At 50.1% G+C, this 22,136-nt stretch overlaps 1 protein-coding gene across 3 annotated transcripts in view; it reads left to right on the forward strand.

Annotated features, from left to right (window-relative positions):
* Window positions 1–22,136, forward strand: part of NTRK3 (neurotrophic receptor tyrosine kinase 3) — a 233,712-nt gene that overhangs the window by 19,199 nt on the left and 192,377 nt on the right. For all 3 annotated transcript variants that reach the window (XM_030014712.2, XM_030014713.1, XM_030014714.2), the window contains exons 2-3: window positions 15,534–15,608; window positions 16,951–17,022. In XM_030014712.2, coding sequence (XP_029870572.1) covers window positions 15,534–15,608; window positions 16,951–17,022 — 147 coding nt within the window. The remainder of the gene's footprint in view (window positions 1–15,533; window positions 15,609–16,950; window positions 17,023–22,136) is intronic.

Here is a 22,136-nt window from a genome sequence, read left to right on the forward strand (position 1 = left end):
TCCTCACCGGCATTCAGACCTGTGCGCCCATCGGGTCTGAGACTCCCTCCTTGTGCAAGGTGTAGAAAAGATTCACTTATTCAATTTGTTATCTCTCCAGTGCCACATAAGCTGTATTGATAAATTAATCTTATATTGTTGTGACTAAACAGCCCTGCAATTTTTTACACTGTGCAGTCTAATCTGTCTTGACAGCTGTATCATTAGTTTATATTTGTTGTAATCTTATTCTCTGTGTTGGCTGTGGGGAGTTTTTATCTGAGGCACTGTGCTGCTATGCAGGCAATGGGTGCAGCCGGCAGTTCTCTGCTGGGCATCTTGGGGTGCTGCGAGGTGCACCTGGGGTGCACCCAGGCAGCCACCTGGGTGCCCTCTCCGTGAACCAGCCCTGAAACTCTGCTCTGCTGCCTGGTAGCAGCATCTGCCCGGTAACAGCATCCCCAGTGCTGACCTGGCCTTGCCAAAGTATCCCTGCTGCTGAGGTTTTGATGGGGACCCCCAGGTTGGGGCAAAGAGAATGAAAGGGTGGATGTTGGGAGATTTGCATCTGAAGGCATCCTGAAAGGTTTGCTGCATGATGAGGGATAAGTTGTTTTCTTGGTCTGTGCTTTAGTTTTCCGTGGTACAGGATGGTCCCTGCTCCATCGCTGAGGTCACCTTTTGGTCACAGGGGATAAAGGTACTGTGGGAGCTTGGACTGCACAGCCTGTCACCCAGGCCTTTGGAGTTGTTACGGTGACGTGCGCTGGCATAGTGTCGCGAGATGGAGGTGGCAATGTCACAGGCGGCTGGCTGCTCCCCTGGCTCGAGCCTGGGTTTGCTGTCCCTGGTCCAAGTGGGGCCTATTCGGGCCTCTCTGCTGCTTTTGTACAGAGTCCCTCTGCTTTGCAGGCAGCTGTGCATGCAACTTCTTCTGATAACAGCTCCCCAAAACTGTGGAGCAAAATGTTTTGGGCTCGTGCAAGGAGATTTCTGCCAGCAGGGAGCAAGAGAGACTGTGTGTTCCCCAGGCATGGGACAAAATGGTAGGGGTGGGAAGCATTTCAGCTCCTACTTTTATGTTTTAGGTCTTGAACTTGTTAAATCTGGATGGGAAAGGAGAGTTGTCAGAGCACGGGCTCCTGTTTGCAGCATCTCTGACTAAGCCTGGATGGCTCTGTAACGGCTCAAGCCTGTCCTTCTCTCTCGAGTGGATCCTTTTGGGAAAGCATTTGGCATCTGGCAAGACTGAAGATGCGCATGGCTCCTGAGGCAGATGTGCCCCTTGCAGTTCGATGACTCAAATTGTTATTTAGACCTTTAATTAGGGTTGTGCACCTGTAAGGACTGACAGGGTCCAGCAATGCTCTGTGCTGCGCTCAGATCCACCCTGGCGCCAGTAACACGTCAGCCCAACGGACGTGCCATAGTGCCTCACAGTGCTGTGGTGGTGCTGCCCATATGCTTCCCCCTTCGCAGGCAGGACTGAGAGCAGAGGGTGGGATGTGCTGTGTGACAGACCCAGCGGCTTTGTGTAGGGTGGGCGGGGGAGGATGGTGAAGCTTGGTGAGATTTGCATGGTGGCATCAGCACTGAATGTAGGAAAATCCCTGCTGCAGGAGACAAATGCTTGTGGAAATGTCTGTAGCCTACTCATTGCCAAGCATGCAATGATGCTGCGAAAGGAGTTTTGTGTGTGGTGGTCCACAGTGAGTGGGCTGGCAAGGGTTTGGTGTTGTCACTGTCCACCACGCAGCTCAGAAGCTCGTTGCTGTGGTACCAGGTTGCATCAGGGTTAAACTGCCATTTGTGAAGTGATCTCAGGTTGGGGATGGCTGGGGACAGCCCTCGGTAGTGGCAGAGACCTGTGTTTGCATCCTGTAGTTGGGAGAGCCTCCTGCTGTCATTGCTAGGGGAGCTGCCATTTGTCACGGGCTGCAGCTGGTGACAGGGTGAGGGACACCAGCAGGTTGAATACAGCTACTCAGCACGGCCAGAGGCAGGAGGTGTCCATGCTTTTGGCAGGGGTGTCGCATCCTCCCTCTCTCCCAGCCGGGTGGGGTGATGGAGATGGGGTCCCTAGCACTTAACCTAAGTCCAGGGTTAATGACAGATGCATTGCCTCTGCCAACATGGCAGTAGCACCTCTATGTGCACTGAGCACTGTTGGCCGGCTGTCCACTCCCGTGGAGAAGATGTGTTTCCTGCTCAGCTGGTCTCCAGTACCTGGGGATCTTGCTCCAGGCTCTAGTGGTAAAGGATGATCCTTTGCCTGCAAAGACCCTGCCAGCGTTTTCAGCAAGAAATCAGCTTACGGTGTAAAATTTGAATGGTCTGCAGCCACAGCTCTCGGTGACTCAGTGGGTGAAGCAGATCCATTGGGGCATATAGCAATTGCCGAACACGCTGGTGTCTTTGCTGGATGGGAAAGATTCTTGCTCTGTTCTCCAACTGTCTTCACAACACTTGACCGTTGCCGTTCACACCCTGCTTCCTTATTAGCTTCATATCAGAGGTGGGAGTATGGAGAGGGTGGCAGAATCCTCCCTGGAGGGGTGCATTGAACTGGTGGCAGAGCCAGTGACAAAGCTCAGCTCTGCTCCTGCTACCCTTGTCTGTGGCCACCTCCTGCTCGCAGTGAGGGTATCCCTGGGGCAGATTGCAGCTTTTTGCTGTTTATAACCCTCTCATCCCTTAGCTGGTGTGAGGATGTCTTTCTTTTTTTTTTTCCTGGTTTATCCCTGGGTGAATTGCAGGTCCCTGCCCTTGACTCCCAGATGCGTCTTGCTTACCCATTGGTGCCAAGTACTGCTTTAAGCTCAGGTATCCCCTGTGCAGCTTGGGATAATCTCCAGTGCTGCCAGTTCCTAGGCACTGGTGTCAACTGGGAGCCACAGGGAGTTTTGGCTGCTACTGCTACACTCCACCCATACTGATGAGACTATTTCCATAGCAACTACAGGATTTTTCAAAGGGGAGATAGGGGAAAGATGTGAAAAACCAAAAACAACCCAGCTGCAGCTGCTGATGCACCGGGTGATTTCCCAAGCTGGTGGCATTGCTGTGCTCATTGCCAGTGAGGCAATTCCAGTGGTGTTGGGGGCTGTGGGAGTCAGGGATGCCTTTCATGTGCCCCTGCTTTCCTGTATGGCCCAGAGTCCCAGGGAAAGAAGGGCAGCTTCTGGCCTTGGAGCATCCCAGTGCCGCTTTGGCTCTGGGCTCTGCCCTCCCCTCCATCTTCATCCTGCTTCCTTCTCTGACTCCTGCTCTCACTGGGAGCCAGAGCAACAGCTAGAAGGACTGTAAATTATGCTTTTTGGGGCAGAAAGCTTTGGGAATGCAGTGATGGGCACAAGCCTGGCATGGTGACAGTGTCTGTCCCAGAGGCTGAATCCAAGCCTTGGCATTGCAGCAGGAGAGATCAGAGAGCGGCTTGACCCAGTGCTGTTGGGGCTTGTCTGTGGTTTGATGGTGCCTTGGATTTGGGGGGCCCAGTAGGGCTTTGGGCAGGTCTGCTGGCTGCCTGGCAAGCTTGAAGGTAGCTTGGAGGCTGGTGGGCATCCCACAAGCTTGGTGCCAGGTTGGGGTGGGGAGGCTGTGGGCGAGGGCATATTGGTGGGTTGATACCAACTGTTGGGGTTGGTGATACCTGGTCCCAGCCCTCCTGCTGCAGAGGAGGAGGAGGAGGGAGCATGAAGGCAGCCCTGCTCCATCCCATTGCACTATCCACAGAGGGAGAAGGAGCTGGCATGCAGGAGGGCTGTCCCCCACCAGCTGCTGTCCCCTGTAATTCCCAGCCTGGCACGCGGCGCGGGCTCTTGGGCCCCAGCTGCTGCAGGCTGTGACCGAGCCAGCCTGCTCCCCGGAGGGCAGCCCGGGGCTGGCGGCAGACAATGTCCGTATTCTTTGTGCAGAATGAGCTTCCCTTTGCTGATAACTCTCTGGGCTCATGTAGTTTGCTCTGAGGTTGGGCTGGTGCTGGGACCCTCCTGGCTCTCCAGCTGCGCAGGAGCACAAACAAAGTTTGAGTGATTCATTAAAAAAAAAAATAAAAAAAATTTCAACAACAAGAACAAAATCTCCCTGGAAGGACTTTGTCCGATGATCTGCTTTCTGGCTTCGAAATCGCTCCCTGACCCTAAACAGCGCCAAAAAGACATGTGTCCCATTAAAAACATCTTCAACCCAAGTTGTGAAAGGGCAGGTGCCGTCAGGAGGCGCAGTCTGGCTTCCTCGCTCACTGCCTCTCTGCAATTACAACTGAGCAGGACCTCTAGATCCCTCAAATGATCCTGCGAGATTTTATACCTGTCAGTGTAACGCCAGCCTCTTGGAAAAGCTTCAGAAGTAGGAGACTCATTTTCAGGAGCACCAAGCCGTCAGGCTTGTCATGTCTATGCTCATGTCTCGTACGAGGGATGTGGCCTTGGTCTATGGAGAGGGGCATGCCACGGCCCGGCTGGGGACTGGGTGTCATTGCTTCTCACCGTTGTGGCCTTAAACCTCTGTGCAAACCCCCAAGCCCTGGTGATGAAGAATATCTTCAAATGGTGCGAGGAGAGCCTGCTAGCAGAGGGTGAGGATGTCAGCGCTGGGTTAATGAGTTGCCACTTGTTGGCCAAGCTGCTGTAACTCAGGTTGTGTGCTCCTGCCTCACTCCTGGTGTAAAGCAAAATGTGTTTGCTTAACAGCCAGCGCAGCTCAACAGCAGTGTGTTTGGATAGCGTGAGCTCAAGGGTTTCACCCCACCTTTGGCCTTGGTGAAGGAGGTGCCCGTGGGGAGCGAAGGGTAGGGGCTTTGTTGGGGCGGCTGGTTTTGGAGTGCTGGCAAGCCCTGGCTGTGAGTGCTGCTCTCTGTCGAGGTGCCGGGCGAGCAGAGGCTTCTCAGTAATTCACTTATGCCTTTATCTGGAGGAATGGCAGACTGAGCTGCAATAAGACATAGAAATGGTCCCCAGATTTGCTATTTGTGTAGCTAGATCAGCTCAAACACAACTACCTGTTTAGCAGCGTCTCTGGCTGTCAGAGTGTCTTCTCCTATAACATTTTTGCAAGGCATTTTTTTTTTTCACGTTTATATGAACAAAGTAGAGCACTGGGAGAGGAGCTTTTAAAGTGTCTGTTCCCTCCCTGCTCTCCTTTCTTCCCTTCCCTGCCTCCTCCTGCCTGTGTTGTGTTTATAGGCATGCTGGTTAGCTTTTCCTTTTCGGAGCCAGCTGACTTCCCACAAAATATCTGCTATCCTGGGAAGCCTAGAGCTCTGAGTCACCATATCTTAATGTGTACATCCCTCTGCTCCTGAGTGATGCTTCTGCTCTTACACCTCTGCAATAAGAGCAAGCTGGTGTGTCCCCCTCGTAGCAAAAGCTTGGGTGGGGGGGAAGGGGGAAGGAAGGTTTTTTTCCTGGCTGGGGAGAAGGGGACTGAGCCCCTTCTCATGAGTGATGGAGGAGCCCCTCCATCGCTGCTGGGGAGGCTGAGCAGAGCTGGCTGTGATTTATTTGCAATGCAGATACAAGCCTGGGGGGGTCAGTGGCAGTTGACTCAAAATAAACTCCATGGAGAGCTTGCCTGGTCCTTTGGCTTTACGGGGAGCAGCCGGCAGGCTGGGCAGGCGGATCTGCTGTGCCATGGAGGTTACGGGGACCTTGGCAAGTCTCCTTGCAGGTTGGAGTTGCTCTGCCCATGGCGGTCCGAAGAGGAGCGGCTGGGATCCTGGCCTGTGGCCAGCCCAGCTGGGCATTGCTGCCCGCTTGTTCAAGCTTCATAAACATCTGAGGAGCCAAAATGCTGGAGGATCAAAGTTCAGGCTCCTTGGGAGCCGTTTGGGAAAACAAATGCTTCGTGGGAGCGGGATCCAAGTCCAAGAAAGATTGGCTCTCCCCTCCCCTTGCTTGGGCAGCGGCTTTCCTGGTGTTCGGGGTGTGTGGGAAAGCTGGAAACGGGATGAGCCATGCTACGGGGGTGGTGGAGCTGTGGAGGAGGATAAAGTGGGATGGGGGGACTGAGGAAGGGTGCTGGATTTGGCTGCTACATAGCCATAACTGTGCAGAAGCAGAGGGACCTTTTGGCACCTGAGGTTTGCAGCTCCAAGCTCTGGTTTCTGTGCCACTTTTGGGATCCAGGCACGGGAGCAGAGGGAAGGATCTGCCCCAAAATGTGCAGCTACATTGAAACAGGATTTGAGATGAAGCTGATGTGGATGTAAAAAGCTCCTGAATTTAGACTCCCGTGGAGGCTGTGGTTTTAGAAAGTGTGCTTGCGGGTTTGCGTGGGGGGGGTGGCAGTGGGCAGGGCCAGGAAAGGCAGCGGGTCTGGATTAAGGACCATGGCCCCCTCCAACCACTGCGCTTGTGCAGCCCCATCCCTGGCTCTTGCGTCTGCTCTTGCTGGACTCTTGCTCCTGCCTCCTCATTCCCAGCACCGTATATCACAGTAACAGCCAGTTCGTGGGAGATTTTATTTTCTCTTTTTCCTCCTCCGTCCATTTTGCTGTCTTCAAGCACAGCATGAAGTGCAATGCATGCATGTGGCTGGCAGTGCTCCCCTTTGGATCCTAGCTGAGCTAATATGTTCTATCAGGACATCGTCTTGGCCATCACCAAGGCCCTGTGCCTTTTTGGGGGGCTCCTATCCACCACACGCTCTTTGGCACTACTCTGTATCAAGAGTTGTTCCTGCCAAGCTAAACTCTAGTGATCCCGTACCTTTAGTACATCTCCTTGTCTTGCTAATGTGTGTAGGCACTAGGCTCTCCAGGAGAGAAACACAGCTGCCTTTGGAGCAGAACTTGGCAGCTCTGTCTGCCTGTATTAATTTTTATATATATACACTTCAATTTCTGAAAAGCCCTGGACCTGTTCAGAAATGGGAGTGTGAGGGAACCTGACCTCCAGTTTGAAGTTGCAGGGAGGGTTTAATAAGGCAGAATATGATTACTGAAGCTGATTTTGACCAGGGTGCTGCTTCCTCTATAAAATGCCGTTTGATCTTTAAAGACCACAAAACGCTGCATACTGCTGGCTCTCACTGCATATGAAATCCTATGGATAAAAGCATCCTTTCCTTTGGCATGGCAGGTGCCTGGGGAACTGACTAAAAATGGAAGCTCTTTTGGTCTCCTGTGCCCTGTAAAGCAAAGGGTGCTGCCTCACCTTGAGGTTTGTGCTTGGTGTAAAACTCCCAGGGGAATTGTTTTTTCTGCCCTTGGATTGCCCTCTTGTCCCAGCCGGCTGCACGGCTGTTTCAGAGATGCAGTGTGATTAGACACGTGCAGGTTGATGTTAGCGGTCCTGAGCAGGAGCTTCTGCTCTGCATACCCCAGATCCATGTCTAACGGTGGGCAGCACCTCTCTGGGCACAGAGGACTGGCTTTGTAACAAAAAGAAATGCCTTTTTGGGGAAATATCATCATTTCTGAGTCTGCCACCCAGAGGAAAAGGGGAGTGAGCTACAGCTGATGCTGCAGGCGAGGGGTGAGCTCTCACTCTTGCTGATGCTTCAGCCTAAGGTGGTTACATTTGTGTACTTATGTCCATGTCTGCAGGACTAAACTGCTCGTCCCATCTCGTGCTCTCTCACTTCAGGTGGTGTTTGAGACCGTGTGGGGGTCAGATAGCGATAGGCAATAAATAAGAAAGAGGTGGGGAGAGAGCCTGCAGCAGCTGGGAGAGGCCGAGGTGGTGGGCAGGGAGCTGGGGCTGAGCCAGGAGCCCAGCCTGTATGCAAAGGGGTTCAGGGTCACTGTCCCCCCATTCCTGCTTCCTGTGCAGGAAATACTGCAGCCCTTGGGAGTTTCTTCCTGGAGCTTTTGCACTGTTGCTCATCTCCGGTAAAAGAGGTTTCTTTAGCACTGTGGTGATTTTGGACACCTTGGTTCTTGCTCGGGACCCCAGGTCTGCTTTCTCCCAGCACTAGCTGAGTAATAGTGATGGGATATTAAGGAGGGTATTTGTTGTGATGGCAGTTGCACTGCTGCCCACAGCACTTCTTCAGCTCTGCCATCCCACTTGCACCTATTTCTTCCTTTCTGAAAGCGAGTGACTGGGCATAACTCTTCCTGCACGGAAGAAACCTTGGATGTAGTGTGCGATAATGGGAACATACTGCTTCCCATGTGCTGCAGCAATCTGTCCATGCTGGGTCCAGGCAGCCTGCTGTCCTCTAGTAATACTGACACATTGTCCCTGGAAGGGATGCTCTCTGCTCCATAAGTCACCAGCCAGAGCTGGTGCGGGATGTGGAGGCTGTCCTGGGGTGAGCTGGAGGCTTGTGGAGATCGTAGAAGGAAAAAGGGGGAATGCACAAACACAGGGCACAGTGCACCCTGTGCCTGAGAGGGTCTTGTGTCCTTGGGGACAAAAGCAAAGGGTGAGCTCCTGGTCATGTTGGCACTGCTGTCTTTTAAATGCATGAGCTTTCCCTCTCTCCTTTAGGTACAGCTCCTGTGCATCCTTATGGGTGCCAAGCAGCGTGGCTTAATTGCAGTGCCTGGAAAAAACATGTTCAGCAGAGCTTAAAGCTGCTTCTGAGGGTATCTTCCACAGTAGGGTGTCTATATGGCAATCTTGTTAGTGCAGCTGTAGCAGTTCTTCTGCATCTAGTGGTTGCTCCTAGCCAGCCTGGGGCCAGGCAGATGCTGTTGGGGTAAGCGTGAAGCTCCTCTGGGCTCATCTGAAAGGTGCCCTGCAGGGGAGTCCTCTCCTCTGAATGCTTTGTGTCCTGCGAGTTGCTTGTGTGTAGCAGTTGGGTTTCTCCAGGAAGGCTGTTGAGACACCACACTGCGGTGGCTCGTGCATGGCTGTAGTGTTCCCACACTCTCCCCAGCTAGGGGCATCGGGGGCTTTTTCCTTTGCCCAGCCTTTCTGAAAAGGCCCGGTTTGGATTGTTGGGTTGGATGTAGCTGGGCCCATGGGATGGGGACTGGGTGCATCCCCATCGCATCCTCTGCAGCATCCGCGTACCCCTACATGGCCTTGGCAAGAGGAGCAGATCTGCTAGTGCAGAGGGAGCTGTGTTGCAGTGGTGTGTTTTATGATCATTACCTTGATGAATCACAATCGCACTGTGGGGTCATGCTCATAATTGTTTCTACAAAGCTGGATTTGCTTTATCCCCCCCCCCCCAGTTTTCCCACTGACCTCAAATTATCCTTAATGATGCAAAGTTATCCGTTGCTGGGTGAATTTTCCATGCATTTTTGGGAAGGGGAAGCCCACACTTCAAATGGGGAAAATATTGCCCTCATAAGTCTTTATTCAGCTGCACTTGCCTTTAATGCTCAGTTACCAATTCACTTTTATAACTTCCATATTGAGGGAATCAAGTCCTTCGTGCCTCTAGTTATTAAATGTATGTGATAAGTGCCTTACAATACTGTGAAAGATGGCTGATTCCTTTATGGCTTCCTCAGCCCTGCATGGTGTGTGAGGGATGGATAAAAGGAGCCGGCAAACGCCACTGTGGCTATGCTTTGCCCTGGGGTGTGGGACCTGCACCAGTGCCACGGGTTTCCCAGCCTCCAGGGCTGCCCATCAACATCTGCAGCACCTCTGCTTGGAGGAGGCAGGTCTTACTGGTCAAGGGTTTTAGGAGACACCTTCCCTCTATTCCCTCCTGCAATCAAATTCATATTTGCATGGTCTGGAGCTGGCATGCCAGGAGGTTTGTTTATAATGTTAAACATATCAGGTAATTGAAAGCTAATGTTTCTGTCTGGATCACGAAGTATAATATGCCTGGATGACGCATCAATTTTCCTGTTGCCCTGCAAGAGAGAGGAGTCAAACACTCTGCTTGCCTTTCCTATATATGTGTGTGTATATCTATCTATCTATCTATAAAAAACTGTGTGTGTGTCGGGGGGCTGCCTGCTTGCTGGCATGCAATTTATTCATTGCCCAACATCTAAACATGAGTGGTGGCACTTGCACGGCATGGCTCTAACAGGGACGTGTCATTTGCTCTGGCAGTGAATGGAGCTGATGGCATCCTGATGAAAAGTCGCTCCCCTCCGGTCTGGGCTAGATATAGATTTGGATAGCACGTGTGTACACATGCTATATAATACTTGGCACTTATCGAGTGCCTTTTTAGCTATTGACCGCAGCGCTTGAAAAGCTGAGAGAGATTAGATAAATATTATCCTTGTTGTATGAGGAGGGTGAAGGAAGGCCAAGACACTTAAAGTAGCCTCAAGCTAATCACTTGGTAAATCGGTATAAGAGGCTGTTTTTCACCTCTGCCTCATGCATGTGGGACGAAATGAGCCTGGCTGTGTTTAAATCCCAGTGGCTATTTTAGTCTCTCTTGCTGCATTGGCCCTGGGCTGGAAGGGGAGCACGTGGAGCTGTGCAGGCTTGCTGTGCGGTCTCAAGAAGGTGACACCAGCTTGTGTTGTCAGACACCTCCTTGGATGGTGTCCTTCTGGGAATGAAAAGAACTACCATTCCCATGGGGTTGGTGGCTACCGGTCCCCTTCCAGAAAGTGGGGCAAGGTCCTGGCACTTCTGGAGTCCAGCCGAAACCTAAACCCTGTGATTTGGTGACCATATGGTCAAGAAGATTGCTGATCTCTCTCTGTGCCTGTGTGATGCGGGGGCAAAGACACCTGCTGCTTTGCTGGTGTTGCATGGTGCCCTGGGATCTGCGAGTGAGATGTGATGCCCATGCGCTGTGGAGCTTGCAAACAGGGCTTCATGCTTCACAAGTTTGCTATTAACTGGGACACAGCACGCAAGCTGTGGACTGACCATTGGTCTGACTTCAGTGGTCTACAATGCTTTCAATGAGTTGTAAAGGCACAGCTGTAGGTACGTGGAGGCTGAGATACAATGCAGGATTGGCCTCCTAAAGTTAGCTTTTGTCAGGCTAACCTCATATCTTCCTTTGGAAAGGTAACTGATTTCCTCAGCAAAGAGACGACTTCGTGGTGAGAGGTTAATATGATGCTGCATTACATCATAAGTGGTTTGTTTTTCTGGAGAAGACACAGTATAGTCCAGCTGTTGTAGGTGAAGAGCTGGAAAATGGAGAAGTGGTGGTGGGAGGTGTTGAAAGAGGACATAACTGCTGAGGTTCCCTGGAGGTGATGTTGGTTCCTGCTTTCGTTGAGGACGCTGGCACAAAAGGCAGGAGCATACTTGTGGACTTTGCTGCTGGCATGGTGCTGGGGCTGTGGGAACACAAAGTGGGGTGAGGGTGGCCAAGGAGAAGAGCAGCAGTAGCAAAACCAAGAGTCTGTAATGCAAAGTGGGATGAATGCAAATGTGGGTGTAACGGGGCTTTTGCTGCTAGCTGGGAATTCATGTCAATTGGAAGCAACCTGGTGGATAGAAGTGCTTGGTGCAGTGCTCAATTACGGGCTAAAAACAAGCCTCCAGGCTGATGGGGCTATGAGAAAGGCCAGTGTGATCTCAGGCTGCAAGTAAAAGTGTTTCCAGTGTAACTGGGGAGTTGCTTGTGCTGTTATACAAGTGAGACCTCCTGGAGATTGCTCTGTGGTTTTGGTCACTCTTATTCAAGAAGAAGGGACTTAAATAGGCTGATGAAGAAAATAGTGAACTGTTTTCTATTATAGTGTCTATCGCAGTGGTCCTTCTTGCGTAGGTTACCAAACATGAGCGCCAGTTTTGCTGGGTCTGAAACCAGAAGCAAAATAACCTCGCCAGTGGGACTCTGCCTGAGCAATATATCTGCATCACTTCTGGGACTTGAGTTAGTATCTCTTCAAGGCACTTGAGACAATTTGCCTTGCACTTCACTGCTTGGTACAGACTTGCTGCCTTAGAAGAGCTGGCTTCGTGTAACTTATAAATGATAGCTGGGTGGGTCTGGCTCTTCCTTGTAAAGGAAGGAGGAGGAAATGCTGGGAAAGTAAGAGCTGCTTAAGCAAAGACAATTTTGACACAAGAGAAAATGGATGTGAAATTCTTGTGGGTAAGATGAGAAGAGCAGGAGAGTTCTGCTGCAGTGTTTCAGTGTGAGTTGGGAGGGCGAAGCCCTAGCTACTCCTAAGGTGGATTTTGATCAATCTGTAAAAGGCATGGTATAAAGGCAGCTCTGCAGTGCAAGGAGACCTGGACCAACAGGACCCTCCAAACAGACAAGAAGTATGAGAAAGAAAAGAGTATTTAAACAAGCACCCCCTTCACCACCCCCCCCCACCCCCCAAAAAAAAAAGTGAGCAATCTCATCTGTGCTAGTGATGCGTCTCATATGGTCTCGATTAGAAGTTGGAAACGAGTCTAGGTGGATGTGTATATGGTGAGCACTTCAGGATTTGTGAAGTATGGTATTGGTCTTGAAGCTATTGCGTCTTGCAGAAGAGCAGCTTACTTTAGTAATAACTGAGGAATGCCACAGGAATATATATTTAGAGACGTTTGCAGGGAAGAGGGAGTAACCCACTGACTGTAATTCATACCTCAATGCCTGATTGCAGAGACCAGGGCAGGGCTGGGAGTTGTCACATCTGTATTTGGCATGAACCCAGCACCCGTGTTCCTGCCAGGTTAATGAACCGAGGCAGAGGAGAAGGGAAGGTCTCAGTCTTCGGCAGCGATTGGGAGGATATAAGATTTCTAGGGCAAGCAAAACCCTGGAAGGAAAAGAGGGAGAGCTAGTTGAGATACTGAAGGACATGAAGAGGGACTTAAATTTTAGGGTGGAGTTTCTTTGCTTGGTTGGTTTTCTTTCCTGTGCAACCACTGCCAATTTTGCAATCACAGCTTGACTCCTTGAGCTTTCAGAATAAGATGCATTTCTGTTTTGTTTTTAAAGTGGATTCCGGTGAACCTAGCCAGTGCAAAGTTACACTATTCTTTCCAAAGTAATACGGAACCAAAGAAAATGGTTTTCCTGGTGTATCCTTGAGATGCCTGTGAACCAAGACTGATTTGCTACTTCTAGGAGCAAGGGTGCAACTCTTACTGAGTTGAAAAATCAGAGAAAAAAGGGGAAGAGCCATTTCTGGGAGTCCATGAGAAGGGAAGTGTCTGTGTAGCTTATAGGACTCAAAGTCCCTTGCTGACCTGTGCACCTAATTCAAGATGATGCTATTTCTCTGTATTGTACTCAACGTAAAGCAGCTTCTAGTTGGGGGATTATCCTATATGTAAGAGTATGTGTATGTATTTCCACTGTTGCTTCTCTTGTCTCTCACTTTATGGGTGTTGTGTGGCTATGTTAAATAACATACTAAAACATATCTGGATCAGGAGGCTCATGGGCTTTGTTTGGGAGGCTGGAACGCAGGTTGTGGAGTTGTATTTACAGCCTAGTGTAATGTCGCTTCTGGGGGGGCTTGGCCGTGGGGGCCCCCAAGACCCCCGTACCCCAGTGTTGAGTCATCAGAAAGTCATGCCTGTGCATGTCGCTGGGAAAAAGCTCGAGTCTTTTTCTGCCTCTTCTAGAATGCTGCCCACATGGCTTTGAGTGTCAGGTCAAAAATAACCTTGACTTTTTTTAGCAAACACAATCAATAAAACAAGAGCCAACCTGGCCGCCGCCTCCTTCCCAGCTGTGGTTGCTCTGTAGCTTCTGGCTCGTGGCTGCTCCATCCCTCCCTGAAGGTCATTGCTTGGATGCTGTAGCTTCAGCATGCCCTGGTGGTAAACCCACATCATCCCATTCCTGCTTCTTTTTATGTTCTTTCTTTCTCTTGGAGGACCGTCTCTTTGGGTATGTAGGAGTTGCAGATGTGAAATGTCTTCAACTTGTGTTTCTAGCCTTGCTCAGTCCTGCAATCTTGTGGCCCAGGACCTGAACTCGCAGTCCTGCCCTGTCTCGGAAGGGTTTCAGTGAGCCGTTGGATCTCTTGACTGACTCCTCCCAGTCTGTGTTTTGTTCTGCAAGTGTTCGCAGGGGCCTTGGATGTTGGCAGGGAATATGAAATGGCTGTAATAATGTCCTGTTTCTCATTCTGTCTGGGACACAGGCGATCCAAGCCGATGAGCAGGTCATTGAGGATGAACCATAACTTACACTGTCATGCAGCAGCCATTTGGGAGCTTATGCTGTGTCCTTATGCTAACCCCTCAGGGTATGCAGACAATTATGGAACATGTGGAAAGCAGAGGTGACTCTTGTGGGTCTCTACTTTTCTTGGATCTGCATGGTGAGAGCAGAGAAATATGTTTAGATTTAGTCCAGGCTTTGTATTTTTCTTTCTTGAGCTGGATGGTATTTGGGATATGGCTCAAATAGGTCCATATACTTCTGTCACGCTAATTCATCTGTTGTTGTGCAACCACAAGGCATAGTGAGTGCTGGAGGAGGAATGTGTGGCCCCTGTGACTGCTCTGGAAGTGGTCAAAGGTCCCTCTTCTGCTTACCCTCTGGACTACCATGTGGGGTCCTGCAACCTTCTTGCCTAGAATCATAGAATCATGGGATGGTTCTCAGTGTTGGCTCTTCACCCCAACCCTGCATCACTTAGAAATGTTTCCCTCTACAGGGCCAAGTCCAAAGCCCACTATTGCATCGAGGCAGATGTGAGCTTGGGTGCATGTGTTCATAAATTTTGAAGTTGGGCTTCTTTCACATATTGTCTAAGGGGACCAGCCAGATGTTTTTCCCCTTCTCAGTGCACTTTCAGATAGGACCATCTCCACCTGCTCCCCAGCAAAGACCCTCTTGAAAATGTTTGTGCTTTCTGGTGGGAGGGTGTCTGAGTTTAATCCGGGAGAAAGTCTGAGCTGGCCAAGGACTGCCTGGGGCATGAAGACTGAGCTCCTTCCCCACCACGCAGCATTGCAGCTTGTTAGCAGAGGCCCATGGCTGCAGCTGGCTGGCCATGCTGCTGCCAGCATTGCTCCTGTGCTGCTGATAACAGGGGACCCCATTCTCTGGGGCTGTTGATCTGTCACCTTCCCACGGCTCTAATATTTACTGAATAACGATCCCACAGTGACAGATCTATTTCTGGTTTTGTTCTCTATAACATACCTGCAAGAGTGCCCCAGGTGACTGAGGAATTTATAATAAAGCCATGGTTTCCCAACTGTTTGGTGCTCTCCTGCCAGCAGCACTTCCAGCCAGCAAAGACTAGGACCCTGTTTGTCTACCCCAGTAAGAAATTGGATAAATGTGACTTTTTTTTTCCATTTAGGCCCTGAGTTTTTGTTGAGAGGTTTTATTTTGCTGTCCCGATCATGTCTTTGTTTTACCAATGTGCGCAGTGAGGTGCAGAGAGGGGCAGTGACTTGGGCAAGGAGGTTCAACGGCTCGGTTGCACGTTTCACACTCAAAACTGTTGGTAAAACCATGTTATTTGGCTTTCCCAAAGTGCTAGGAAAACAAAATAAAAAGCAGCATGAGAAACTACTTGTTTTGGCAGCATGATGCGTACTGTACATGTCTGAGGGTGCGGATGCCGAAGCCTAAGCAGGTCCAATCCCCAGACCTGTTGCAAGAAGGTTTTGGCTGAAGGAGGGCGGGAAGAGGTGTGGGGCTGGGTGGTAGGGCATGATAAGCTCTCGCTGTGTGCTGACCCCTGCATGGGCAGAGCAACCATCTGGTTGTGCCACAACTGAGCCTTTCCTTCTTCTCCACAGACACATAGAGAACTGGAAGAACTTGCAGACGCTGAATGCTGTTGACATGGAGCTGTACACGGGACTCCAGAGGCTGTGAGTATGTCCTGCGTGTCGGGGAGAACAGCACTGGGCAGCCCCTTCCAGCAAAAAGCTGCAGCTTCCCTCCATCTGCAGTCTCCGCGCCATGATGTTCAGAGCCTGTTTAAGCTACTGGCTCTGCGGTATTTTGCTACAAGACTCTGCAAAATGGAGATGAAGAGCTTTTTGGTCTTTGCTGGGTCTGCGAGAAGGAAGATCGCTAGCTCCTGACAGCTCTGTCAACGTACATCAGCCCTGACCTCTCTTCTCCCCTGCGGTTTTGGTTCTGGGCTTGTGCATTGTTCTGACTCATTTCAGCCCCACAATGCGAAATTCCAGTTGTCACCATTGACCCTTCATTGCTGGGCTGTTTGTCCTCATTTAGCGCAGTCACCATCACAGTGGTCCTGCACAATAAGGCAATTGCATCTCCCTGTACAACCCTCCAAGCACCAGGAATGGTTGACTTTGTGCATCACGGAGGGGAAACTGAGGTCCATGAGATTGAAGGGCCTTGCCAGGCGCTTGGGAAGCCTAGCTGAGTGAGGATACCACTCAATCCCTTAATTCCCCCTCCTGGAGCTGGGAGCACCCTGGGTGCTGCTTGCATGAGATGCACAGTGTTGCTCAGGGTTAATTGGAGACTCTGCTAATGTGTTTCACTGGGAGCTTTACACCATGTACAGCTTGCTTGCAGGCTGGAGGAGAGGTGTACATTGCTGAGCACTCGATAACCCAACCCCAGCAAGCTGTACTTTTAACACCCCCCACCCCCCCTTGTAAGCAGGCTGGCTGCTGTTCTTATTTCACCTAAGAAAGCAGCAATGGAGTGGGGCATAGTTTTGTCTGCAGCAGATATTAATAAGCCCTGGTCATAGTGCTGATACAGCTTCTCCAAAACAGGGTGGGCAGAGGATTCCCCCTTCAGTGTCCATAACTCCCTATGCAAAATACTGACCCCTCCTTATCAGAGCTGCAAGCAGATGGGTTTTCTCTTGGGAGGGGAGATGGCAGTGCTGGGTGTTAGGTTTGCTGTGGGGCCAGGCAGTGCTGCTTGTGAAGATGGAGGGAGAAGAGAGGAGCAGAAGATGCTCTGGGCTGCTCCAGCAAGCCTCGGTGGATGTGTGGGGAGAGTCTCACCCAGTAGCAGCTCTGTGCTGTCACCTTATCAGATGAAGCTGAAAAGCCCAATTTCCTTTTTGCTTGTAACTCATAGAGGCTGTCTGGGGAGAGATGTTCCTCCTGGGGGCTGGGGGGGGCACTGCAGGGCTCCCAGTGCACCTCAGGTGCTGAGCACAGGGTTTTAGAGCAGTCATCACCCTTGACTCCATCGCTGCCCTTCTGCATCTCTTTGCAGGACAATCAGGAACTCAGGACTACGAAACATCCAGCCACGCGCCTTTGCCAAGAACCCTCACCTGCGCTACATGTGAGTGCCGGCAGCTCCTGCCCCCTTTTCCCTCTGCTGTCTCTAGAAAGGCAATCCCCAAAGCGCCTGTTGGGGAGAACAGTGGGAGGGACGGGGGATGCTCATGGGGAAAGGGAGGGAGAGGTGGTAAAGGGCAGGAGAAGGAAAAGCGAAGGCACAGGGAAGTGCAATGGGCTGCGATGCAGAATGGGGCAAGCTCCTTCTGGGCAGCTGATGGGTTTAGGTTTCTACTAACTGCCCTGGCTTTGATTGCCGCTCTAACGAGCACTTGAGTCATTAGCAGCCCTATGGTGGCTGGTATACATTTCCCTTTCTGCAGAGTTTGGGGGGCGGCTGCATGCCCCAGCACACAGTCGGAGCCTGCCCTGCTCATTAGCTTTTGTGCCAGAAAGGTGCCCTTTGGTTAAATCCTGGGGTGTGAAGCTGCCAGCTCTGCTCCTAATTATTGACTTCTTAAACTGGCATCTGCAGCAGGCCTGGGGTAGGGACATTTTGTGCCGGAGAGACTAGAGGCCTGTTATCATGGGACGTTACATAAGTGTCTAGCTGCTGGGGCATCATTAGCCACCAGGTACAGTCTTCAGGGGAATTCCTGCATCCTTGAGGCCAAGGGCACTGATTTATTTTCTGGATATGTATTTACTTTTCCCAAGGGGATAAAGGAAAGCCTGAATTTCAGGCGAGTGTGCAAGGCACTCCATGGGCTTGAAATAGCTCATCAAAGTGACTGTGTCTGAGATCAAACCCCTCTCAGCTCCAGTATAGATATAAAAGGTGAAAAGGGGTTGGCGAGAGGCCCTGGCCTTGGGCATGAGCTGGTGGGCTGGATGTGTGTATCCCTGCTTTTTGGAAACTAATGCTAGTGGCTTCTTCCATGAAAGACAGCTGTAGCGTGCAATCTGTTTTAGTCTGTGGATGCATGCGGCCATCGATATGGACATGTTCCTGGTGGAGGGAGATAGATGTGACCTGCAGAGCAGGATAGATTTGTCTTTTGATATCTGCTCAGAGATGATGTGAACTGAAAAACACCAAAAGCTTCTTTTTTGGAAAACCAGTTACAGTTGCTAAGTGACGGTAAAGTACTTGCTAAATAGGAGATCTGCAGTATCAAAGGGCAGGAATAGTTAAGGACTGTGAACAAGCATGGAGCCTTTTTGAGTTTAAAGAAGTGCATCTTTTGTCATAATAAACCCTTCTTAATGCTGACCACTGGGATTTTCCTGATTTCTGTGCTTTGTTGTTTTGATTTGTAGTGTTTGTTTTGTGTTTTCTGTAGTTGTTTGTTACTGGGAAGTGTTCTCTCTGAATACCTCTCCCAATTGATTTTTTTTTTTTTGGGGGGGGGGGGGGGGATGGGGTGGGTGTTGTTTGTCAATTGTGCAGTTGCTGTTTATGTATCTAGCAGATAAAATGAATAACGTTTGATTCCTGATGAAATTAGTTTGGATGTCATAGGAGTTTAGAAGGCCATGAATGCTCGTTTTGAGGCTAAATGTGTCATTAATGTGCACACATGCAATTGTTGCTTTTTCCAAAAGTGTTTGTTTTTGTCTTTTGAGATTACTTTTGAGATTGGAAAAAACCCTACATCCATCTTGTGTCAAGAGTTAAGGTTGGTATGTGGTGATGAAATATGTGTTTGTTTACTGCTTGGGCCATGTAAGATTGATCATGTTCTTAACATCTTTCTTTCCTTGCCTTTTGAAGCTTGAGGCAAGTAAGTATATTATTTGGTTAGTGTTTGCCAGCGGGTTTTGATGCTGCTCCTGGGACCTAGCAGCATGGATGTTTGTAAGGTGAATGTCCCCCATGGCAGATGCTGGGCACCTGGGGATGGAGACCTGGTGCTTGCAGGAATGGTGGCTCCCTCCTGCTCCCCAGAGGCTCTCGGACCATGGTGCTGCTGCTCCCTTGCAGCCAGGCAGCTTATTCTGGGGTGGCTCCCCAGGCTTTGTGCAGCCTGGCAGGCACCTGGTGCCGCCTGGGGTTCCCTCCATGGCCATGGCACCATGCAAATGCATTGGGGTGCCTCCTTGGCTGCTCCACAGCTGCTACCTCCTGGGAGCTTGGCTTACCAAAGTCGTGACATTTTCTGCAGCCGCTGCACGTAGGAGCCAGGGATAAAAGGATTAATGGAAATGTCACTCTGCTGTAAGTCTTGGGCTGCCGTAACCAGGTACAGTAGCTGACAGGAGTGAGGGATACTGTCCCAATCCCTTTGTGGTGGGGCTGGCTGTAGCTAGATGGGGGCTGGGGCTGGGGACTGTGGGATGGTGTTCTTAAGGCTTGTTGAGTTACTGCTATGCGTTATCGTGGCTGCCTGGTTTTTCCTTCTCCTTTGCTGGCTGTTTGGGTGGTTGCAAGTGGAGTTGAGTCAATAAGATGGCAAATGTGTCTAATAAATGACAGAGAGGTTTCACTGCCAGGGAGGGCTGGCACAGGGTGGTGGGGACCCTGGGCTGGACCTTTGCAGGGTGCTATAAGCTGGGTCTGAGCAGCAGCAGCAGGCATTTTTCCACACAGAGCTTGTGTATAAACTGTGAGGACTCAAAAGCTGTTGTTTTTGGCCCCCCCCCCGAGTTAAATCCTAGCTTCCTGCTGAAGGGAGTTTTTTCCCAGTGCCTTTCATCAAGGTTTGCTCCTCTCAGATGGGCCAGATAGCTCTGCCTTCTCCCAGCAACTTCTATTTCTGGCCCTTCCTCTGTGCATGTGCTTGTCTTCAGACCCCAGCTGTGCAATCACAAGCAGATCACTTATCCCAGCTCTAATTGCATGAGCTCAGGTTTGTGGGGGTTTCTTTAAGATAATGGTTCTGGATGAGGTTTGGCTTGTTTTTTTTCCCCTTCCCCATCACAGAGTTGGGGAGGAAAGGTGAGAAACCCACGAAGGGCATTTTCAGCATTCAGCTGCCCAAGTGGTAGAGCTCAGAGTGCTCCAAAGTGCAGCCTGGCAGAGTCATGCCTGTCCTCTAACATTTGAAATTAGCTGTATAAGTGTAAGGGGCTTGAGGCCAACCTAGTCACTGGAGGAGCAGTGGGTGACTGGGAGCCAGAGTTGTGGATCTAGAAATAGCTTTGGACCCCTCTCCCTTCTCCTTGAATGAGGAGAGGTAGGGCTTCACGGCTTGTCTGATCATCGGTGCTGTGAAGCCTATCGTCGTGGTTTAACCCCAGCCAGTAACTGAGCACCACGTAGCTGCTCACTCCCTCCCCCTGCCCCCCAGCAGGATGGGGGAAAGAATTGGGGAAAAAAAAAAGTAAAACTCATGGGTTGAGATAAGAACAGTTTAATAGAAAGGAAAAAACTAATAATGATAATTATAATAATAAAATGACAATAATAATAAAATGATTGGAATATACAAGTTGCTTACCACCCGCCGACCGATGCTATCTCAGCCGAAACCAGGACACCTATCACTGGTACAGAGGCAATTAATCCAAAATATATAACAGTGGGTTTTGCAATGTGGATCTGCCTCTTCTGGTGGTACTTGGGCTGAGGTGGTTGACTCCTTCCAGAATAAGTACTGGCTAGATGTTGAATGGGGATGGATGTGGGTCTGATCTAAACTGGATATCATCCGGTGTCATTTTGTGCCCTCACTGGAGGTCTTTCTGCTGGGAAAAGTTGCATTGGTGGGTTCCTGGTCCCATTTCTGTGCAGCTTTCACAGCCCTTTAGCTAATATGGAGATGGTCCTGGCGAACACCACACACTGGATGCGAGGACTAGCAGGTCTAGGCTGTGGAAAACTGAGCCCTTGTAGTCAAGATTTGTGGAAGTTAGTGTAGCAGGTGATGCAGGTGAATGTAGGAAATGTTTGTTTACAGAAAACCTCAGCCTTTGGCTTGAGGCTGTACAAGAAAACTTTAGGATGATATGGTTCCTAAATTTGAGACCATGTGAATACATATTTATTATGTTGCTGTGTTTAGCACAGCTTATTGAGGAGAGTCTTGCATGCTCTCACTCTCTCTGTTCTTCTCCTAATAACACTGAAATGCTTTGGCCAGTTTATTTGAACTTGATAGAGGATTACAAGTCATGAGGATAGCAAGTTCCTACACGTATCATGAAAATAAGCAGAGGAATAGTAAAGAGAGGTTGTTGTAGTGCCTTATGGGGAAGAATACAACATTATCACATTCCTCATTAGGCACTGGGAAATCTGCAGAAGAACTCAGCTTCACAGTGCACCAGGAATCAGCGCACAGGAGAGGACAGGACGTGTTTGCTGCTGGCCAAAGCGTCCAGCCTTTGCTGGCTGTGGGACAGTGGAGCTGTAGGAGAGTAGGCTTCCAGCAGGTTGTGCCTAGAGCTAGGCAAGTTGACATTTGCAATGCCCGAGTCCCTCTTTACTGGGAAGCAGGTACTTAAGAGACTGTGATTCCCTCTAAATGCTTTCCTGGGTGGCTGCATACTCAGCCAGCCAGTCAGGAGGCACTGCCTTGTATTTGCAGAGGGTAATTGTGCACACCTTATTTATTGTGTAGTAAAGAAAACAAATTAATGCTGTGTAATTATAGAGACAGGCACACTTTTAAATAAGGCTTAAGTAGTCAGATTTCTATTTAGAAAATTAATAATTGCCATTTCTGTCTGCATTCAGAGGCTCTTCTTAAACTGTCTTCTGGAGGTTTATACATGCTCTAAATTAGTTTGTGAGCTGGCCAAGACACAGCTCCTGTCAAAGAGCTCTCTCTCAGCACTGCCTGCCAGAGTAAGGATGGGGTTCAGGATCAAGCTTTCTCTTCTAGACTTTACCCAAGGGTCTTAAAGATGGAGACCCTGGAGTGCTTTTTGCTGAGTGTAACTGGTTTTTGAGTATGGTATGGTCAGATCACCTGCTCCACAGACATCTTTATCTGTGTGATCCTGTCAGTCTTTTTCTCCCAAAAATGAGGATTGGGGAAGATCTGGAAAGTGCTGGCGGGAATGCACAGGGACGTGCTCTGCCTGGTGAAAGACTGAGCTGGCTGATCTGTGGGCTTGTTTTCACAGGCAAACCTGAGCTGTGATTAATCTGGAACTTCCCAGAACCTCCTCTGTAGGTTGTGTTGTTTTCTGAGGATGGGGTTAGCTTTGGTGTCCTGGTTGGGTTTGTGGCAG

Source organism: Aquila chrysaetos, chromosome 5 (genome assembly GCF_900496995.4).
Source record: "Aquila chrysaetos chrysaetos chromosome 5, bAquChr1.4, whole genome shotgun sequence".
Lineage (NCBI taxonomy): Eukaryota > Metazoa > Chordata > Aves > Accipitriformes > Accipitridae > Aquila > Aquila chrysaetos.